General features: G+C 39.4%; 1 protein-coding gene across 1 annotated transcript in view; it reads right to left on the bottom strand.

Moving 5' to 3' along the window:
* Nucleotides 1–21,573, bottom strand: part of SLCO5A1 (solute carrier organic anion transporter family member 5A1) — a 130,521-nt gene that overhangs the window by 24,539 nt on the left and 84,409 nt on the right. Inside the window, exon 6 of the mRNA XM_080803189.1 lies at nt 1,040–1,238. Coding sequence (XP_080659315.1) covers nt 1,040–1,238 — 199 coding nt within the window. The remainder of the gene's footprint in view (nt 1–1,039; nt 1,239–21,573) is intronic.

Genomic DNA, 21,573 nt, shown 5'->3' with positions numbered 1-21,573 from the left:
TTTTCTTAGCCATGTGTTACATATTATCAGCATACCACCTATATGTGTGTTTTTTTTTTAAATAAATATTTTATTTATTTATTTGACAGACAGAGATCACAAGTAGGCAGAGAGGCAGGCAGAGAGAGAGGAAGGGAAGCGGGCTCCCCGCTGAGCAGAGAGCCCGATGTGGAGCTCGCTCCCAGGACCCTGAGATCCTGACCTGAGCCAAAGTCAGAGGCTTTAACCCACAGAGCCACCCAGGTGCCCCTGGTATGTGTGTTCCATACCTCAGTTTTGCCATCTGTAAAATCAAGATAATAATAGAAACTTCCTGATAGGGCTGTTGTGAGGATTAATGAGTTAATATATGTAAAGCATTAAAAGAGTGTCAATATAAGGGTTAACTATACATTGTATTATTATTGTTGTTGTTGTTGTTGTTGTTGTTGTTACTGGCACAGAAAGATCTCCGAGCTATGTTGTTACATTTTTTAAGCTGGGAAAAGTGTGTATGAGCTACCTTTTGGATATTAAACAGGGAAAATTTTAAATACATATTCATAGGTTCTTATAGAAAGAAGCCTTGTTGGAAGGCACAAGAAATGAATGCAAGTGGCTACCTGGTTTTTCCTTGATTGGAGAAATGAGTTTGAGGACTTTGGTAAGAGCACGACTTTTCACCGTACATTGTATTTTCATTGACTTTTATGTTCTTAAACTATGTGAATGTATCGTCTATTTAAAATGTTGCCTTTAAAAAAAAAAAAAAAAAAAGAACAATTTTCATTGACCCAACAAGCATTTCCTCCTCATCTGCTGTAACCAAAAAACCATGGGAGGTACTCTGTGAGGCTCGAAAGGGAACATGGACAAAGGAGAGACCATGGTCCCTGCCCTCCACGCGTGTATGCTCCACCTGGGGGAGATGAAATGTGCACAGGAGACCCCCCTACCGGCAGGGGGGAACACTCATCCAACCCTGGGGCACAAACACTACAGGGCTTTGCACTTCTTTCACAATTAAAACGACATGAAATGGCTCTTTGAAGCTACTTACCCTGTTGTATACGGGATGTTTATGCCTCCTAGATTAATACTTTCACACCCAACAATAAATAGGGTTGAAAAACATAGTAAAGACACACCACTGCAGATCATGGCAAGTTTAGCAGATTCTCTTGCACCAAGTTTCAATTTCTTTATAATGTAGCCTCCCAGGACAATGCCAACACCAGCACTGGGGACAATAATTACACCTAGAGAGAAGAAGGGAAGGACAGAATTAAGTGAAGTCACATATACTATAATTTGTTTTCCAATTACTCTGTTTATACTTAATTATTAGTATTAAAGTACAAAATAAAAAATACCGTAATCAACAAATCTTCAATGTGTATGATTTTATAATATAATTTCTTTTCAAAGCACTCATAGCCAAGATGTAAAATAACTTTTACAAAGCAATAAAATAAAGACAAGCCACCCACTAAGAAAGTGAACAGAACTTGAATGGGCCCCTCACTGGAGAGGAAATCCAGCTGGCCAATAAACACCAGAAGATGTTCACTCTCTTTGCTAAGAGGGAAACACAGATTAAAACATAGTAAAATACTACACAACACTGTCTGCATTCATAAAAATTTAGAAGTCCGATATTACCACATGCTGGTGAAGATACCAAGCAATGGGTGCTCTCCACAGCTGGTGGGATGTAAATTATGAGACCTACTTTGAGAAACAGTTTGCCCTTATCTGGTAGAGTTGAAGATATACATATCCTGTGACAGATAATTCTATTTCTGGATCTATACCTTGAAGAAACCCAAGCGCATGGGGACCAAAAGAAGTGTACAAGATATCTGAAGCATCATAATAGCCAAAAACTGGAAATAAACCAAAAGCCCATTACTAGACATATTGCCTGTTGTAAGTTCATGTAGCAAAATTCCACTACACAGCAATAGACAGGAGGGAATATAATAACATACAACCATGAGCATGGATCATACAAATACAATGTTCAATGAAAGAAGCAAAACAGAACAGAACACATGACATGATGGCATTCGTAAAAAGTTCAAGTGCAGGTACAACTAAATGATCTGTTTAGGAATGCATATCCAGGCAGTGCCACTATGAAGGAAACCCAGGAAGTAAGTATTATAAACCCAAGATAGTAGGGGAATAGGTGGGGTCAGGAAAGGACACAGGGGGCTCCTCGACTACTGAAAATACTCCATGCCATGACCTGGGTAATACTGACACAAATGTTCACTTCATGATTATTCATTAGCTCTGAATTTTGATTAATGTATTTCTGTGTGCATTATATTTCACAGTTTTAAAAAACTAAAAAAGCCTGCCCCAAGAACCTTATAATCTAAAACAGAAATATACAAATGAGAGTACAATAAAACAATTATACAAAAGACAGGGAGAATACAGGGATAAAAACCATCTGAGCTTTACCTGGGAGAAATCAAGGAGGGCTTCACAGAAGTAGCAGTATTTGTACTGAACGAAGTATGAAGAGAAAAATAAGGTGAAGGCTGAAATGATACAACTATGTCACCAGAGATCTTGGCAAGAGCAATGTTAAGGATAGATATTGTGAAGGAAGAACCCAGACTCCAACAGGTTGAGATGAGGATTTAGAGATTAGAATTCAGACTCTTTCTAGAACTTAGGCTATAAGAGGAAAAATGGGTATGGGTCTAGAGTATGGAGTCAAGGTAGAGTTGGAGCTTGGGGAGTTCATTTGTTAAGACAGGAGGGGACTAAGTGTATTTATATACAGACAAAAATAGACCAAAAAGGAATGGGAGCTTGAATGTGGAGAGAAAAGGTTATCTAATGCCAATGCAAGATCCTTGTGGAGTCAAGAGAATATGGAATTAATAGCACAGATAATCAGAGTAGCACTGGATGGAGGGAGAGAGAGAGACCCCTTCATTCAGGCTGGGAACAGGAGAGGGGAGAATGTGGTGGGGCATAAGTCAACAGGTTGGTAGCTCCTCAAATTAGAGCTTTTCTGTTTCATTTTTTCCCCATTATTTTGCAAACATCATGTAATACATGTTGTAAGAGAACACTGGAAAAGCAAAGAGAAGTATGAAGGAACAAAAATCCACTGCTTTCATTCTGGCCTATTTCACTCCAGTCTTTTTCCGTGCTTCTTTCCTTCAAGAATTGATTACATGTGGGGCACCTGAGTGGCTCAGTGGGTTAAGCCTCTGCCCTCGGCTGGCGTCATGGTCTCAGGGTCCTGGGATCAAGCCCCACATCAGGCTCTCTGCTCAGCGGGGAGCCTGCTCCCCCCCACCGTCTGCCTCTCTGCCTACTTGTGACCTCTGCCTGTCAAATAAATAAATAAAATCTTTTTAAAAAAGAATTGATAACATGCTATAAATTCTTTTTTTTACATAGCTTTGGTTTTTATTTCTGGGTGGGTTTTTTTTTCTGTATAACTGAAAACAAAACTAACTCTTAGAGGAAAGGGATATGGAGAACGTTAAATATAGCCAAGGATTAGAATAATCATCATAGGAAAGCAAAATGAGTGCTAAATGAGAATATGTAATAGGCTTTGCAAATGGAGAGTCCACTGGGTCCAGATGATACTAGGTTTCAGAAGTCCGCAGCTGCCCGGGGAGCGCGGTTGAATGGTTCGCTCCAGCGTGTTCAGCAACCCACGTAAAGGAGCAGAGAAGGATTAGATTAATCTAAAATCTGAGCTTTGCCTGGCAACGAGTGTTCATTTTATAATCCTCACCAGAGTCCTGATTTTATAAAATCAGTAATGGCCTTTTTACAGATGAGGAAATTGACAGCTCAGAGAAGTGACTGGTCCAGCAGTGCACACAAGGGAGAGAGAGTCTAAGGGAAACCGAGATCTCTGATTCCCAGCCCAGCGCTCTGTCCACATCACCACAGATGTCTCCTCGAACCGACAGGTCCCTGGAATCTTTTAGGTAAATTGTCCAGAGCTCTGGGCTCAAAAGAGGTGGTTAATAAAGTATCATCATCATTAAGGAAAAGTACACATGTTATCTGTATGAATAAATAGGCAAAGTTTTCCTCTAAGGTGAAAGTGATACATCATGAAATTCTTATTTCAACTGAAAAATTTATATGGTTCTAGACCCCCAGAGTAACAAACAAAACAAATCTCCATCCTCATAGCTCAAGTCTGAATTTAAAAGCAATATAATTTACTTGACTATGAATCCTAATTGGTATTCAACTCTTCAAAACAGGAAATTCATCATCCGTAATATGAGGTTATATCAAACAGCGTGAAGATCCCCTTAAAATTTTCTCCTAATGTCCCCTGCCATCTAAATCTCACTGTACCATCCAAACAGAATTTCTGACCATTCACCGTGCTAATCTGTACATAGCTCAGATCTCCAGCTTAAGTAAGAGACCCAAATGTTCCATTGTTAGAATATTGGGCATATGGGATGGTGCTGGGGAAGGGCACAGGGGACAAGAGTAGAGCCTTCTCACTCTCCCTTCTGAAAGCCCCCAGCTCTGGGGAAACCAGACTGTACAGAGTATGGAGGGGCTAGAAGTTGGTTTCCCCGCCCACCACCACGCTGTTCTCTGGTCCTTCCCAGTTCCCCACCCCCTTGGGAAATACAAGCATCCCCTGCTTTTCCAAGTTCACATCACACTACTTTGCATTTACGGAAGACCTAAGTACCTGTGTTTGCTAACTAAAAGAAACCCAAAGAGGATTTTCATTTTTATTGGGGGGGCCCCACAAAGGTGAGCACCGAAAATAGCACTCAGCATTTGTTTCACAGCAAGGGGTTACGGAGCCAGTGAGAGTGGCCCCGCCAAGCTCCTTCCCTGGCAACTACCCTCAGCATCTCAGCATCAGGCCCCGCAGCTCTGAACTTGATTTAGTCTGCATATTGTTAGGAAGATGTTCCAGAGGTATCCGGAACACCTAAAAGAGGTTGTTTCTTGAGTCTGGGAATGCTCAAAATGTTTTTCCATATAAATTAACTGTAATTGCGTCTCCACTTTATGCCATTTCAGCTTAGGAAAGCTTTCATTGGAACACTCAACTTTCAGATAGCAAAGGAAACCTGTAAATATCTAAGATGGGCTCTCCCAGCAGAAGCTGCCCGCCTGCCACTCACCACGTTAGAGTTCAAACTTGCCTCAGTGGCTTGTGCACACCCCTTCCCTCAGTCCCCAGAGAACACCCCCTCCTAATGCCCCCACTCCTCTGAGCTTCTGCTCCCTCTCCAGCCCCTTTCCCAGCCTGGGCAGGATGGTTCCGCCGTCCCTGAGTTTCTATTCCTCTCGCCCTCTAGTGGCCAAGACATAAATGGGACCCGCGGGGTACAAAGGATGGGGGGGAAAGAAGCATCAAGGACTTGAGTACGAGGGGAGAGGGAGAAGGACTGAATGTGGAAAGACGGAAATACCTGGACCAAGCCCAGGGGCCCAGCCTAAGGTACGGTGGGTAGAGGATGGAAGCCAAAGCAGTTGCAGATGTCTAAGGGACAAATGCAGGTGAGATTGCAGGCCTCATGGACAAATTTCCTGAGTTCAAATCTCAGCTCTGCCACCTACAAACTGTGTATCCTTGGACAAATTTCTGAATATTCCCAGGCCTCGGATTTTCTCCTCTGTAAAACGTGGGTAAGAAACTATATCTTCCTGGGGTGTCTGGGTGGCTTAGTCAGTTAAGCATCTGCCTTCAGTTCCGGTCATGATCCCAGGGTCCTGGGATCCAGCCGCACATCAGGCTCCCTGCTCAGCGGAGAGTCTGCTTCTCCCTCTCCCTCTACCCTTCATTCATGCTTGCCCAGTCTCTCCAGTGCTCACTGTCTTTCAAATAAATAAATAAAATCTTCAAAAATAGTATCTTCCTCACAGGTTGTTAGGTGTAAATGCATTAAGACATATGAAGTGCTTAAAACAGGGGCACCTGCCTGGCTCAGCCAGAGGAACTATGACTCTTGATTTGGGGGATCATGAGTTCAAGCCCCATTTTGGGTGTAGAAATTACTTAAATAAATACATTAAAAACTTAAAAAAAAAAAGAAATGCTTAAAACAGTGTCTGACCCCCTAGTATACACTTAATAAATGTTGGTGATCAGCATCATCAGAAGTATGAACATCATTATCATCTGTCTAATATGAATGAGCTTAACATTTGCACAAATAAATATATTGGAACTAGGCAAAATTTCTATATGCTGTTTTATCTATAGGAGTGAATTTAAACTATTCCTAATGGTCCAACTAAACCTCTGTGTTCTTTTTATATAGACCTTTATTTGATATTTAGCTACAATGTGTTAAGCACATAAACCTCTGTTAGCTGTTTAGTTACTGTGTGTATATATCTGAATCTAAAGAACTCAGGGATGCATGGATTAACTTCTCACAAAGCAGAGGATCCTGCTTTACTTCCAAAAAGGTCTGCGAACAACCTACTGGTTTCCAGTTGGAATTTATATTGGATAAATATTTATCCAACTGGATCCAATTTATCTAGTTGGATAAATATCTACTTATTTATCCAAGCAAATTGACATGTGAACTGTCCTACTTCCTTTCTTTCTCTTCTATCAAACACTATTCCATAACATTCAGTTTTGAAGTTTTTACCCCAAGTTGCAATACTGCTTGTCCTTATAATGTATAGTTTGTGAAGCCAAAAAGTCTTTACGAAAAATGATACTCACTGAGTTATCAAATATTAAAGCTACTGGTGGAATTCTTCCTCTTTACTCTAGTTTTTGTCAATACATAGAAATGATCTGTATTGAAAACAGACATATAGGGGTGGGCGCCTGGGTAGCTCAGTCGTTAAGCCTCTGCCTTCGGCTCAGGGCATGATCCCAGGGTCCTGGGATGGAGCCCCACATCAGGCTCCCTGCTCTGTGGGAAGCCTGCTTCTCCCTCTCTCACTCCCCTTGCTTGTGTTCCCTCTCTCGTTGTGTCTCTCTCTGTCAAATAAATAAATAAAATCTTTTTTTAAAAATAGACATATAAGGGACGCCTGGGTGGCTCAGTTGGTTAAGCGGCTGCCTTCGGCTCAGGTCATGATCCCAGCGTCCTGGGATCAAGTCCCACATCGGGCTCCTTGCTCTGCGGGGAGCCTGCTTCTCCCTCTGCCACTCTGTCTGCCTGTGCTCGCTCTCGCTCTCTCTCTCTCTCTCTCTCTGACAAATAAATAAATAAATAAATCTTTAAAAAAAAATAGACATATAAAATATACCTCTGCTTAATGCATGATTTGGGACACTAAAAAAACTTGAACTGAAAAAGGGGAGGATGAGATTAGGTGACCCTCTCATCATCAACAATGTTCTAGGCTCAGGGAAGGGAACTTCTATTGTGCAACTATCACTATTGTTAAGAACGATAATTTACTTTCACGGTACCCAGGGCTGACCCCTGTCATAGGCCTGCCACTGTCTGTTGTGTTTACCTCTTTCTTTCCTGCTCGACTGTAAAGTTTTTGTGCATGGTGGGGACTATATCTTTATTATCTTCATACCTTTCTAGCACTTGCCAGGACCTGGAAATGTATGGATGAAAGAGCAAACTTTGTTATTTAGAATTTATTATATAAAATTATATAACTAATGTTAAAATTTATATTAAAATTATATAAATTATATAAAATTATATTTAAAAATTATATAAAAACTTCAAATGATAGTCTTCAATTATTCCTAAACTAGGCTATATCTTATTTTACAAAGAGGAAATCTAAAATCTAACTTGGGACCAAAATAAGCTGCTAATATCAGTTTAAAACTGGCAGGCACTAAACGATCTCTGGAAAACTTCACTGTTATCAAAATTCTGAATTGAACATTATTAGCAAAAGTTTAACTCCCAGGCCACTAACGGTGACAAAGCACGTAATGTCAGCAGCCCTCTGAGAACTCTTCTCTCTGTGAAATCACTGTGAAGTCACAGTGATGCAGAATGCAGTGAACTAAGAACTCAAAATCTTAGATGTCCTCAACACTCTTTTCTCTAAGTTCACTGATCCCTTTTATGTATTTCACATCCAAAGTTCTCTTTACTTAAGTTGAAAAAGAAATGGCCCGTAAACGTAAGACTATGAATCAGTCAGTAAAAATATAATCGTAAGCTATCATGACTTGGAGGTTCTGCTGCTACCTTGGGGAAAAGCAGCTGGGCACGGGGGAGGGGAAGAGAAAGCAGCATGGACATGCAGAAGGAAGTCCAGTCGGGTTCATTCTCATTCATTCATTTTCTCTTTCTCCCTTTCTCCCTCTCTTTTTACACACACACACACACACACACACACACACAGAGGTATAGACTATATGCCACACACTGACACAGAGTATGCCATCTCATTCGCAGAATTGTATGGATTTCAAATTGCTTTGAAACAGAACTGTCTCACAATCAAAAGTATCTTACTCCTATGTCATAATCTAATTAAAATATTTTACTTTCATAATAACTCAAAATCATGGAGCATCTTACAATTAATGGTGTCTTAGATTGGAAGGAATGCAGCTTCTTTCCACATCACAGAAATATCTAATGAGTGATAGAGCCGGGAAACAAACTCAAATTCATTTAGTTTTTCCAAAGACTATGCTTGTAATCGTATACAAAATAAAGGTTTTTCCAATCACCCAGGGTAAATTATTTTACCCTTTTAAGCTTCTATTTTTCCTTGCAAACATTTTCTTATGGGAAATAAATATCAAGGAATAAAAGAACAAAAAGGGACTAAAAGAAGAGAATATTTTAAAAATGCAAACCTTTAAAATGATAGCAAATTTTAAATGCCCTGAGAATATAAGCAGACATTTTCACAAACAATACATAAGTCCACAAAGTATCACAAAAGCACAATACATCTCTTTCTCTTTAGTATCTCAATACCACTCTTGTGAAAAATGTCAGAAATCCCTTCACAAACCATGATTAGGTATATCATTATATATATATATATATTATCATTATATATTATATTATTATATATATTATAACGAACATATGTATCATTATATATTATAACGAATATATATATATATTATAGTTCAGTGGCCATTTTAAGGCAGAGAACAGTTTTTCATTAAATCCATAATATTTCATAGCCTAACATCTAGTCAAATTATAAAGTAGGGGTACCATGTCCCATTTGGCTGGATTAGGAAAAGCAGTCCACGTTTATGAAACTGTACAGCCACCAGTTCCTGAAGAGAAGCCTACAGGCGGGAAGGAAGAAGTTCTTTTAAGAATTCTCTGGAGGCAGATAAGCTGGCAGTGTAGCTAGCCTTATACAAGGCTGCTGCAGACAGCCTGTCTCATGTTTTGCCCATCTGTAGCTTCAGTTAGAGGACAAGGTGCTAGAAGCAGACATCTCCGACCACAGCTTCCTCTTCAAGTACCTGGTGACAGCAACAGTGTGGCTCAGATGGGACCACCTGCAGCCAACCAATAGAGAATGTTCTGAAATTTCTAGCCCAGCCTTGCTGGAATTACCAAAAAAGGCTTTCAATGGGATACATGCTTCCCAAAGGCCTCCGCCTCCATGACTTCCTCATGGAGACACCAATATAAAGCTCATATTTAATTCCCACTAAGGCAAAGGGGGTTCATTCACCCAGAATAACACTTTCTTCAATTCTGCCAACACAGGGAGACTGTGTATGGTAACTGGAGGGAAATACGAGATTCCCAGTCTTGGGGATTCAAGGTCTCGAGAGCACTGACTGAAGGAAAGGTAGAAAAAAGGTACATTCAGGAGAGAAAACAACCACACTTTTCATTTCAGGTTTTTGCAAAGCTCTGGCTACAATAATACATAAAAGCCAATGCCAAGCTGCATCATGAAAGGGATTCGAAAATCAAATCAAATTAATATTTCATCTTTTATGGCTTAGAAACGTAAGTGTTTTCTGCATCTAGGCAATAAAACCACAGAGGGCAAAAACAACTTGAAATGATGAAATGCAAAAATCAGATGTTTACTTCCATCTTTCACCGGCTCTGGGCAACTTAACGGCGAAATAGCGAAAGCTTGAACCAAATTACTGCAAAGGAAGAAAAAGCCTCTTGCAGAGGAAATTTCACAGGAGAATAATAAAGTCTTGGTGACTTTTTCAGTTATCAAAATAAGCCTCAAGCAAAGACCCTGGTGTTGGGTTACTGCACTTAGTTTCCGTTCACAGAGGCAAAGCCTACAGATGTGGGCTGGTGCCAAACACAAAGCCTCTTCAGAGGCCCTGTGGGCAGGATCCATTTTCTGTCAGCAGTTTTCAACTTCTCTCCTTTCCATTGTTGTCCAAACCCAGCAGCTCTCGAAGTTTTCCCATTGAGGATGGTTGACCGTCATTTCGCCCACTAATAGCTGAGCCACAAAAGCCTGACAAAGCTATGCCTCCCCTGGGAGAAGCAAGCAGCTTTTTAAAAACTCTATTTATATGACATTTTGAGACAAACTTCTAAACACCTAACCGTACTTGTTAGAACGCCCTTACCCCCAGGGGGACGAGTGGAGATTTGCTCCTTAGAAACTGCTTTAATCTCACCAATTTCTTGAGGAGGACCAGAACAGCCTTTTGATAAACACAGTCAACTCACTAATCTGAATATTCTGTTCCTCTTTTTTTTTTCTTTAATTTACAGCTTCCTTGAGCTATAATTAACATACCATGCAATTCATCTATTTAAGTGTACAATTCAGTAATTTGGGATATACAACCAATCTCACAATCATTGTGAGAACATTTTCACCACCCTCCAAAAGAAATTCTGTATGCATTAGCTATCACATCCATTTCCTCCCTCAGCCCTAGACAACCACTAGTCTACTTTCAGTCTCCATGGATTTGCCTATCCTAGCTATTTCATATAAATGGAGTCATACAATACTTCTGTCTGGCTTCTGTCACTTAGCCTAATGTTTTCAAGGTTCATCCATATTATAGCATGTATCAGTACTTCATTCCTATTTATGGCCAAATAATCCAGTGCACTGATATATCACATTTGATTTATCCATTCATTAATCGATGGTCATTTGTGTTGTTCCTATTTTGGGCTATCATAAATAATATTGCTATGAATATTCATGTTCAAGTTTTAATGCAAACATATGTTTCATTTCTCCTGGATATATGCCTAGAAATGGAATTTCTGAATCATATGGTGACTCTAGCTTGAGGAAGTGCCAAACTGTTTTCCAAAGTGGGTACACCATTTGACATTTCTACCAGCAGTGTGTGAGAGTGTCAATTTCTCCCAATCTTCGATTGTTATATCACAGATAATATTGACGATAGTCATCTGAGTGGGTTTAAAGCTGTATCTCATTGTGGTTTCAACTTGCATTTCTCTGATAACTAATGAGGTAGAGCATCTTTTCATGTGACCATTTGTATATCTTTTTTGGAGAAATGTCTGTTCAGATCCTTTGCCCAATTTTCAATTAGTTTATTTTTCTTTTCTTATTGAATTGTATGAATTCTTTTTTTTTTTTTAAGATTTTGTTTATTTATTTGACAGACAGAGATCACAAGTGGCAGAGAAGCAGGCAGAGAGAGAGAGGGAAGCAGGCTCCCTGCCAAGCAGAGAGCCCGATGGGGTGCTCGATCCTAAGATCCTCGATCCTAAGACCCCTCGATCATGACCTGGGCTGAAGGCAGAGGCTTTAACCCACTGAGCCACTCAGGCCCCCCGAGTTGTATGAATTCTTTATATATTCTAGATATTGGTCCCTTATCAGATATATATCTTGCAAATATTTCCCCCATTTTGTGGATCGTTTTTTACTTTTGTCATAGTGTCCTTTGATGTACAGACGTTTTAAATTTTGATGAAATCCAGTTTACCTATTTTTTCCTTTGGTTGTATTGTCTAATCCAAGGTTACAAAGATTTATGCCTATGTTTATTTCTAAGAGTATTATAATTTTATCTTCTACGTTAAGGCCTTTGATCCATTTTGAGTTTATTTTTTATATATGGTGTGAGGTAGGGGTCCAACCTCATTCTTCTGCATGTGACCAGTTATCCCAGCACCATTTTTTGAAAAGACTATTCTTTCTTCATTGAATGGTCTTGGCATCATTGTCAAAAAATCAGTTGATCGTAGATGTATGGGTTTGCTTCTGGACTCTCAAATCTATTCAACTGATATTTATGTTTGCTTTAACTCAGTACCATACTTATTGCTTTTTATTGAGTTTTGGAATCAAGAAGTCTAGGTCCTCCAACCTGTCTTTATCAAGACTGTTTTGGCTGTTCTGTGTTTGCATTTCAGGGGTGCCTGGGTGGCTCAAAGGGTTAAGCCTCTGCCTTCGGCTTGGGTCATGATCTCAGGGTCCTGGGATCAAGTCCCACATTGGGCTCTCTGCTCAGCAGGGAGCCTGTTTCCCCTCTCTCTCTCTGCCTGTCTCTCTGCCTACTTGTGATCTCTCTCTCTGTGTCAAATAAATAAATAAAATCTTAAAAAAAAAAAAAAGAGGGAAGAAAAACAATCAGTATAATATATTCTGTACTTTTCACCTAAAGATGTTTTGTTTCAAAAAACATGCCTAATTCCACCAGATAATAATATCCACAAAATAAGTTTTATAAATAGAAACATACTCTCGTAATCTAATGGTCTGAGCAGCTTTGGAGGACACAAAACCTACTGTCTATCAGAACTCAGGCTCCAGAAATCCATAAATTAATTAACTTTTTTAAAGGAGGCATTGGGTAGAAAGCACTAGAAAACAAAGAGATGACATGGTTCTCATGTGCCTTACTAATGCAACGACAAGCACCACCAACCGATCCATCTTTAGATCTCTCAGCAAAACACCAATAGTCTCTTTCCTTTATGGTTCAGACCTTATCTACTCTTAGTTTTGAATAATAAAATGACAAATTTGCAAATAAGATTTCTTTTAGGAAGACACTAACATATCTTGAAAAGCTAAAAGAGGGGCCCCTGGGTAGCTCCATTGGCTAAGCGTCCAACTCTTGGTTCTGACTCGGGTCATGATCTCCAGGTCATGAGATCAAGCCCTGAGGCCAGCTCCAGGCTCAGTACAGAGTCTGCCTGAGATTCTTGACCTCTCCTTCTCCCTCTGCCCCTCCCTCCACTCACACTCTCTCTCTCAAATAAATAAATAAATAAATAAACTCTTTTAAAATAAAAAAGAAGAAAAGCTAAAAGAATAAGAAAATGCAATAAATATTTTAAGTTTCACCCCAAATGACATGTGAACCAGCAAAAGAAAAAATGACAGTGTAGCAACAGTCAATGCAATGTACCTCCTAACTAACTGCTATGGACCTATCTCACAGTGATGGTCACTCATTCACTATCAGATCCAGATATCACACTGGGGGGTGGGGGGGCTTCACCAGGATCAAAGGTAGCCCTTTATCTTTTCACATTTTTATTTTCACCAAGATGAAGGCTATGCAAGGCACCTGCCTAATAAAGTAAATTTTACTCAAAGCTGGAGAGGAGTAGCCAACATCTTAGACAACTGGGCTGGAAATGAAAGCAACCACTATAAGATGTGGAAGTGGACAGAATAAAAAAGAAGGCAATTTAACAGGTTTAACTCAAGTTTCAACCTGTTACAGCAAGAAAGAACTTTGTGTTTCAATATTTACTAATATGTTTTAGCAACTAATGTGTTTATTAACATTTTCAAAATTATTCCTATATTATATGAAATTAATTGTTTGGGTTTCCTATTTGTTTATCATAGAATCACAGAATTTGTGAGCTATGACAGAGATTCCTACTTATTCCTCGATGACTACCTTTTCTTCTTCTAGAAACACTAGTAGTCCCCTATTGGTGGCAAGTTTTATTTATTTATCTATTTTTATAAAAGACCAGGTCATAAATGTCTTCTACTCTATGGGTCAGACAGTGCCTGTTGCAATTAATGTTGGGGTGCTAAAGTAGTCACAGTCTTGTGCAAACAAATAAGCACTGCTATGTTTCAATTAAAATATTATTCACAAGCAAACAAACAAAAAAACAGCAGTCTGCATATGACCCAAGACTCTTATTCTAAAGTAATAGCATGGGTTATGGCTGTCTGGAATACAGACTACATTTCCCAGACTCCTTTGTCACTGGATATGACCATGTGATAAGTTCTGGCCACTGTGAGGAAAACAAAAGTAGTACCTTTCTTCCCCTCTCCTACCACCCCGCTGTTGTGAATGTAGAGTTGATAGCTAGAGCTCTGTCCTTTGGACCAGGAGGACAAGAGTCCAGATGGAGCAGAAATTGGAAACGGTCTCAGTGACTGTAGTCACTACACCAACGCTGAGCTGCCTATGTCCAGATTTTTTTGTGTGTGTGAGAGTGAAATAAAAATCTATTTTGCTTCAACTTCTGTTATTTTGAGTCTCTGATATTCTCTGAAAAATTTAGTCCTAACTTAATACAAGAGCTCAGAGATATCTCTTTCTTCAACTCCCTCATTTTATGGATGACAAAAGAGCGAGAAAGAGAGAAAGAAGAGAAGATGCATGACTTGGGTCAATGACTTGTTAATGCCGAAGCAAGGCCCAAGCTTGTTTGATTCTAAATCCAATGCCTTTTCTAAATTTATATGAGGCTAACACTCCCATAAATACACATTTAAATTACAGAGCTTTGGGTGCCTCGGTGGCTCTGTCAGTTAAGCATCTGCCTTCAGCTGAAGTCATGATCCGAGGGTCCTGGGATCAAATCCCACAATGGGCTCCTTGCTTGGCGGAGAACCTGCTTCTCCCTCTGCCTGCCACTCCCGGGCTTGTGCTCACTCTCTCTCTCTCTCTCTCTCTGACAAATATTTTTTTTTTAAAGTAGTTCCCATATTTTCTAATTATCTGTTGCTCTAAAAAATTCCTCTACCAGAGACTCAAAGGTCTCTATAATATGAAACCATTGCACACGATTTCTTCTATTTTATTTCCACTATTAATTATATTATTTCCTTTTATTCATCTTCATATGCATCATAATGCCCATCAGAGTAGTTTGCTAAATGGTAGGCACTCAAAACTACTCAGTGACTTCACAGTGACTACTCTCCCCAGGTCATGATCCTAAGACAGGCTGGGAACACATACCATAAAGCAAAATCCTCCACAGGCAGATATTTTATCTGAACACAAAATTTCCACTGGCACCTTTTTCTGAGATTCTTGGAAATCTGATCTAAAGACAAACAAGATTTATCTTTTTTACTAGTTGTCAGCACTGAAAATGTGCTTGATGCTTCTGTGGTACTTGGGAAAACTTGTAAAGTTGTCCTTCTTTAACATTTTAAACATTCTCCCGAATATTCTTCAATTAACATGCAGAATGTTTTGCTTAGCAAAGTTAAGGCTGATGACTCTGTTCAATATATATATATTGAATGTCAATGTGTGTGTGTGTGTGTGTGTGTGTGTGTATGGTGTGTCTGTGTTTCTGTGTGTGTGTAAAATCTTGTAATTATAACCACCAACACATTGATTACATGAGTAACTATATTGGAGAGCAAGGCTGCAGTAGGAACAAAGAAGAACTTGTAATGTCATACAGATGTTCTATTGGAAAATTCATGGATATTTATTTATATAGCTGTCCTACTCTATCTACTTCATTACTGGATAATTCCACCAAGCTCAATTGCATTTCCACAAGAGATTTATTTATATAGAATATATTTCAAACAAATTGAAGGAAGATGTTACAAAACAATACTGAACTACTCAATATAAAATGATAATACATAAATTATTCCTTGCATAGGTAAGAGAAACATGCACCTATAATGTTTTTAAATATCCACTTTAGTCAAAACACCAACACAAATTACACTCATCTTTATTGTAAATAGAGATATAAAAAAATGTTTAATACAATGACTTGAAAACATTAACTATTGGTAACAAACCCAAATAACCCCAAGTTTTACCTTCTAACCAATGAACAGATGCCACAAGGGGAAGCTGAGCCTGAGAGTGAAGTAAATTTTTTGTGGAACATCATGAGATGGTTCAGGTTACTAAAGGACATTACTTCAACTTCTAATAATGTTTAAGCTCCTGTTTTACTGTTTAGTAGAAAAAGGTAAGGTATTCCCTTGTCTGTGTTGTAATAACCATATCCTGGCCATCCTCAAGGGTTAAGATCTTCTTTGACTCTGGGTGTGATTTTTATGGCAGACAGCATCTCTGAGGAAATGAGAGCTGGTGGCATGAGCTGGGAGTCAGAATGCTTCATCTCTAGCCCCAGGATGTCACTACCTGTGGGCCAAGAATCCTTCAATTAGAGCTTCTACCTCTACTTATCTATCTATAAAACTGGGATAATATTACACTCTGTGCCCTCTCTTCCTCATCTCTTTCCATAATAGTCCTGATTCTCCTGTCCTGTTATAGAGGATGGAATATTTGATGAGGAGAGAGAGGAAAGCCAAGGTCATTCCATTAATATTAATGTTGTTCTTTACACTTAAGTATTTTTTAAAGTTTTTACTTAAGCATAGTTGACACACAATGAGACATTAGTTTTAAGTGTACAACTTAGTGTTTTGGCAAGTTTATATACTCTGCTGTGTTTACCACAAGGGTGGCTACCATCTGTCCCATTACAATGCTATTACAGTATCATTAACTGAATTACTTAGGGTGTGCCTTTTATTTAATAAGTAATTTTTAAACTTTTTAAAACTTCAACAGCCTTACAAAATGGATATGATTATATCATTTCACAACTAGTAAAACTGAGGCCAAAGAAAGTACCTAACTCACACAAAGTTACACAGCTAATAAGTGGCAGAGACAGATCTTGAACCCAGACCCTCTGACTCCAAAATCCATATCCTTTCTCTTATAACAATTGGCCCACTACAAAGCATTTGGGGATGACCTCACTTTAGCAAGGTATGGACCTGCCAAAATGGGATCATGTCTGGTAAAAAGTTCCTGAGTTCTCAAAAGGAGAATAATTAATCTTCAAGCTACCTTACTCCTTGATAGTCCTCCCCCCAAAAAGCAAAAAGTGTAGCAATTCAACCTCAGTTCCATCACACACAACAAAGGAGAAAAAGAAAAATATAATATTATATGATTTTAACTTTAACTGCCAGGAAATACATCTTACAACACCCTACCTATACCAAAGCAAAACAGTAAAACATTGACGAACTTGAATGTCTAGAAAAAGAAGTTGTTCACAAAAATCAGAGGATTTTGCAGGGTTGGTTAGGGGGGTGGATGCGGAGAGATGGTGGGATGTTTGCTAGTTGATCTTTGAAGAAAGGTTGTCTAATTCAATCCTTCACTCAGGGAGAGGACTGAGGGCCAGAAAAAAATTAATATTTACAGTCATTCATTCATCAAATCTATTGGGTGTAGCAGCAGAAAGGCACTTACATCTGCTCCAGACATTTCACTTTCTCCCATGGGTTTTCAGTCCTTTTCAAAAGCTCCCTAATCTTTCTCAACTTTTGTACATAAATAAATACTGCTCTGTGAACAAAATATATTATTTTTGATGACTAAGGCTCTCAAGGGGCTTCTGGGCCATTCTGAACATCAGTGATCATCAAGGGGCAATGAATGTAGACACAAAAATGTGGAGAAAACTGGACTGAATGTCCTCTGAGCCCAGAAAAGCCCTTGTAAGTGATGTCTGTCCTCATTTTTCTCCGTGTATGAACACACAGGTGGGTATGCATGGGAAACAAATCCCAGACATAAGGACCAGTAATCATCAAAAATAAGTGAAATAAACATTTCATTTAGTTGAGAGATTTGGTCATCTGACATTTCCCTGCACCGTGTTCAAATATATGACATTAAAACACTTAAAATGTCTCTTCCCTCAGTAAGAGTTGTGAAAAATAGACATATTTGAGGTTGAACAGTAAGTGGAGACTAAATCACAGATATCAAGATTTACCGCTAGCTCAACACTGACTCAGCTGAAATCAGTTTCCTGTTCCATGTGTTACACTTGGAAAGCAATTGTACTTTAAGAATTACATTGTGTCTCTAAACTTCCCTCAGTTCAGATGAAATAATCCCTTAGCCGATCATCTTAGTATCAAATCTCTTGCCTTCTCTTTCATCTTCCAGCTATCTGTTATTTTTTGTTAAGATTTTATTTATTTATTTTTCAGAGAAAGAGAGAGTTTGAGAGAGAGACACACAAGCTGGGGGAGCAGCAGGCAGAGGGAGAAGCAGGCTTCCTGTGAGCAAGGAACCCAATGTGGGACTCGATCCCAGAAGCGTGAGATCATGACCTAAGCTGGAGGCAGACACTTAACCAACTGAGCCACCCAGGCGTCTCTTCCAGTTACCTGTTAGTCACACTTTGTACCTCTCTTTTTACTCTTTGAATCCATTTCCTCCAGATAACCTCTGTTTCCACCTGCCCTAAGTCCTGCCTTCACTCTTGTGCCTTAGATATCCCTCCTGAGAGTATGTCATAAAGGGAGTATTCAGTTATCCCTACTGGCTACTGGCTACTTCCCAAACACTGCACCGAGCACACAATCTACATTTCCTCACTTAATCCTCACAATCTCCAACACTCTTGGACTTAATGAACTTGTCCGGGGACATGGGCAGCCTTATAGGGTCACTACACTGAAAGACCCTTGAGGGCAGAATACCTCTGTGTTCTCCTCATGGCTTTTCTAGACCTTGCACAGTGCCAAGCCCATAGCAGAAGCTTTATAAATATTTGTGGGTGGATGGGTGGATGGATGGATGGATTAAAAGGATGAACAAGAATCTCAACAAGATCTGTCTCCCTCTAAATCTGATCCTCTTAATCACCATACTATATGTCTTACCCAATGCATAAAAAGTTGGAAGAGGGGGGTGCCTGGGTGCCTCAGTGGTTTAAGCCTCTGCCTTCGGCTCAGGTCATGATCTCAGGGTCCTGGGATCGAGCCCCATGTCGGGCTCTCTGCTCAGCGAGGGGCCTGCTTCCTCCTCTATCTCTGCCTGCCTCTCTGCCTACTTGTGATCTCTGTCTGTCAAATAAATAAATAAAATCTTTTTTAAAAAAAAGTTGGAAGAGAGAGAATTTGTACAATAAAAATGCTAAAATGTGGGCAGCTTCTCTGAGGACCAGCTCAATCTCTATATTATGGACCTGTATCATGGACGGCTGGGTATACAGCTTACAAAAACTGTTCTATCCACCTGTTTTATCCACTGCAAACTGCACAGTCGTATTGCAGCAAGAACAGCCAACAATGCATCAAAGGGCCCCTTTGTATCGCTGCACCTAGCGAAGAGTGGAAACCCAACAAAAGCCCTGCTTTCCCCCTCATAGTAAAGACGCACACTGAAGGAAAGACTCCAATTCCATTTGGAGTCCCAAAAGCCACATGGATTTTTCAAAGAAGTTTCAGCAAAATTCTCTCTTTAAGATCATTGTAGCAACCCGAGGGAAAATTCTAAGCCTTTCTGGGGGAAGCGGGGTGGGGGGGGGGCGGTGGTGAAGACTGACAAACAAATTCACGAGCTCTCTGTTTCCCTCTCCTGTCTGGAATCGGCTTCTCCGGGATAAAGGCTAACTGAAAGATGGACAATTACATTAAATAGTCAAAAAGAAAATAAGTATATGGGATAAATGGGTTATTTGTATGAAATTACTTAAACAGATCATGATACGTGTCATTATAGCAAAAGAATGGGAAAAAAACCAATGTCCTCAAATAAGGGACCAAATAGACCATGATACTTCCATACAGTGGGACTCATGCTGCTACACTACAGGATACCTACCCTGGGGGAAGAAAGGGGAGATACTAATACAAAATACTGATGTATGTATTGTGCATACTGCATTATCTAATTAATTAATTATTTAATTGTATTTATTTATTTTTAAAGATTTTATTTATTTATCTGAAAAAGAGAGAGACACAGCACAAGTGGGGAGAGGGGCAGACGGAGAGGGAGAGGGACAAGCAGACTTCTGCCGAGCATGGAGCCAGACACAGGGCTCAATTCTACAATCCAGAGATCACAACCTCACAACTGGAGCCAACATCAGACACTTAACCGACTGAGCCACCCTCGCGCCTCCACATATTTATTTACCTACTTATTCAAAAAGAAGCAAGAAGGATGAACTAAGAAAATGTTGCCTATGGAGGGAGAGAGAGAACTGGATGGATGCAGGGCCTCTTTGAATGTTCTTTGTTTTATGGTTCTGACTTTCAAATCATATAAATGCATTACATGATTTTTTTAATTAACTTAAAAATATAAAAATAAAATAATCCCTAAAAACTGAAAATAAATTAAAGCAAATAAATTCCACTGCTTGTCTGGTGGCTGGCATAACCAGAGAAGAATCATTTCAAATAACTTTAGGTCCCAGGATTTTTGCATAGCCATAAGAGAAAGCCTGCAGACAAAAGAACCGCTTAGTCTAAAAGTGCATTTCAGGGGCGCCTGGGTGGTTCAGTGGGTTAAAGCCTCTGCCTTTGGCTCAGGTCATGATCCCAGGGTCCTGGGATCGAGCCCCGCATCGGGCTCTCTGCTCAGCGGGGAGCCTGCTTCCTCCTCTCTCTCTCTCTCTCTCTCTGCCTGCTTCTCTGCCTACTTGTGATCTCTGTCTGTCAAATAAATAAAATATTAAAAAAAATAAATAAAAGTGCATTTCATATCTCATGGTTGGTAATAATACTGATACTTGGTTTGCAACTATAATACACATACTCATACATACACACTTGGATAAATTATTTTATAGTCATTAGGAAAAAAATTTATAGAATTAGAGCAAAGAGATACAATATAATATCAAAGAAGTTAATTAATAACCTGTAATCAAGTTTGAAGCAAAAATATCAGTATAACCTCATAATCTGTTTTCCTCTTTTTATTTAAAAAAAAAAAAAAAAGGTCTAGCATCCATGACAACCTTTTAGCAATGAGAGACCCTACTGTCTGGATGGTGATCTCCAAATACCATTTTCCTCTGAAAGGAAACACAGTTGCTTGCAGAAATGACTGATCCCAAGTCTAGGGCAGGAAACATAAGATAAGTGAGTCATCTTTTGTCCTGTGGGAAACCAAAGACTACCAAGGTGGGTGCCAAAGTACACAGGTGCTGACTTGAAAGGGCTCCCAGTGACCAGACAGTGGACAACTGCAGCATCAAAAAGAATAATGACCGCTAAAGATGAAAGCACATCAAACATAAGTAGCCACGAGTTCATGGTAATATATCTTTAAATTTATTGGTGACTCTACAGATTTCATAGAATACAAATTTTTATTCTGAAAATTAGTAAACAAAGGGAAAGAATTAAAAGAAATAATGGGTATTTGGAGAACTGGCCAAACAGGAGGCTGATCACTTGGTAAGTTGATTTAGAGCAACTGAGAGAGAGATTCAGCGAGAGACAGAGAGAGACAGAGGTCCATGATGCATTGTGATATGAACATCCTTTCCAGCACCTTCTGGCTTTCTCTAGCTCCAGAAAGCTTACGTTATTTTACTCTTATGATCAAGACTAAGAAAGTGCCTCCTTATAATTTCATTTGAACGTGTTACTTTTTTTAACAGGTGGAACGTAAAAAAACACCTTTGA

Source organism: Martes martes (genome assembly GCF_963455335.1).
Source record: "Martes martes genome assembly, chromosome: 4".
Classification (NCBI taxonomy): Eukaryota; Metazoa; Chordata; class Mammalia; order Carnivora; family Mustelidae; genus Martes; species Martes martes.
Note: the sequence above shows the minus strand (reverse complement) of the source record. Positions and strands in the feature narration are given on the sequence as shown.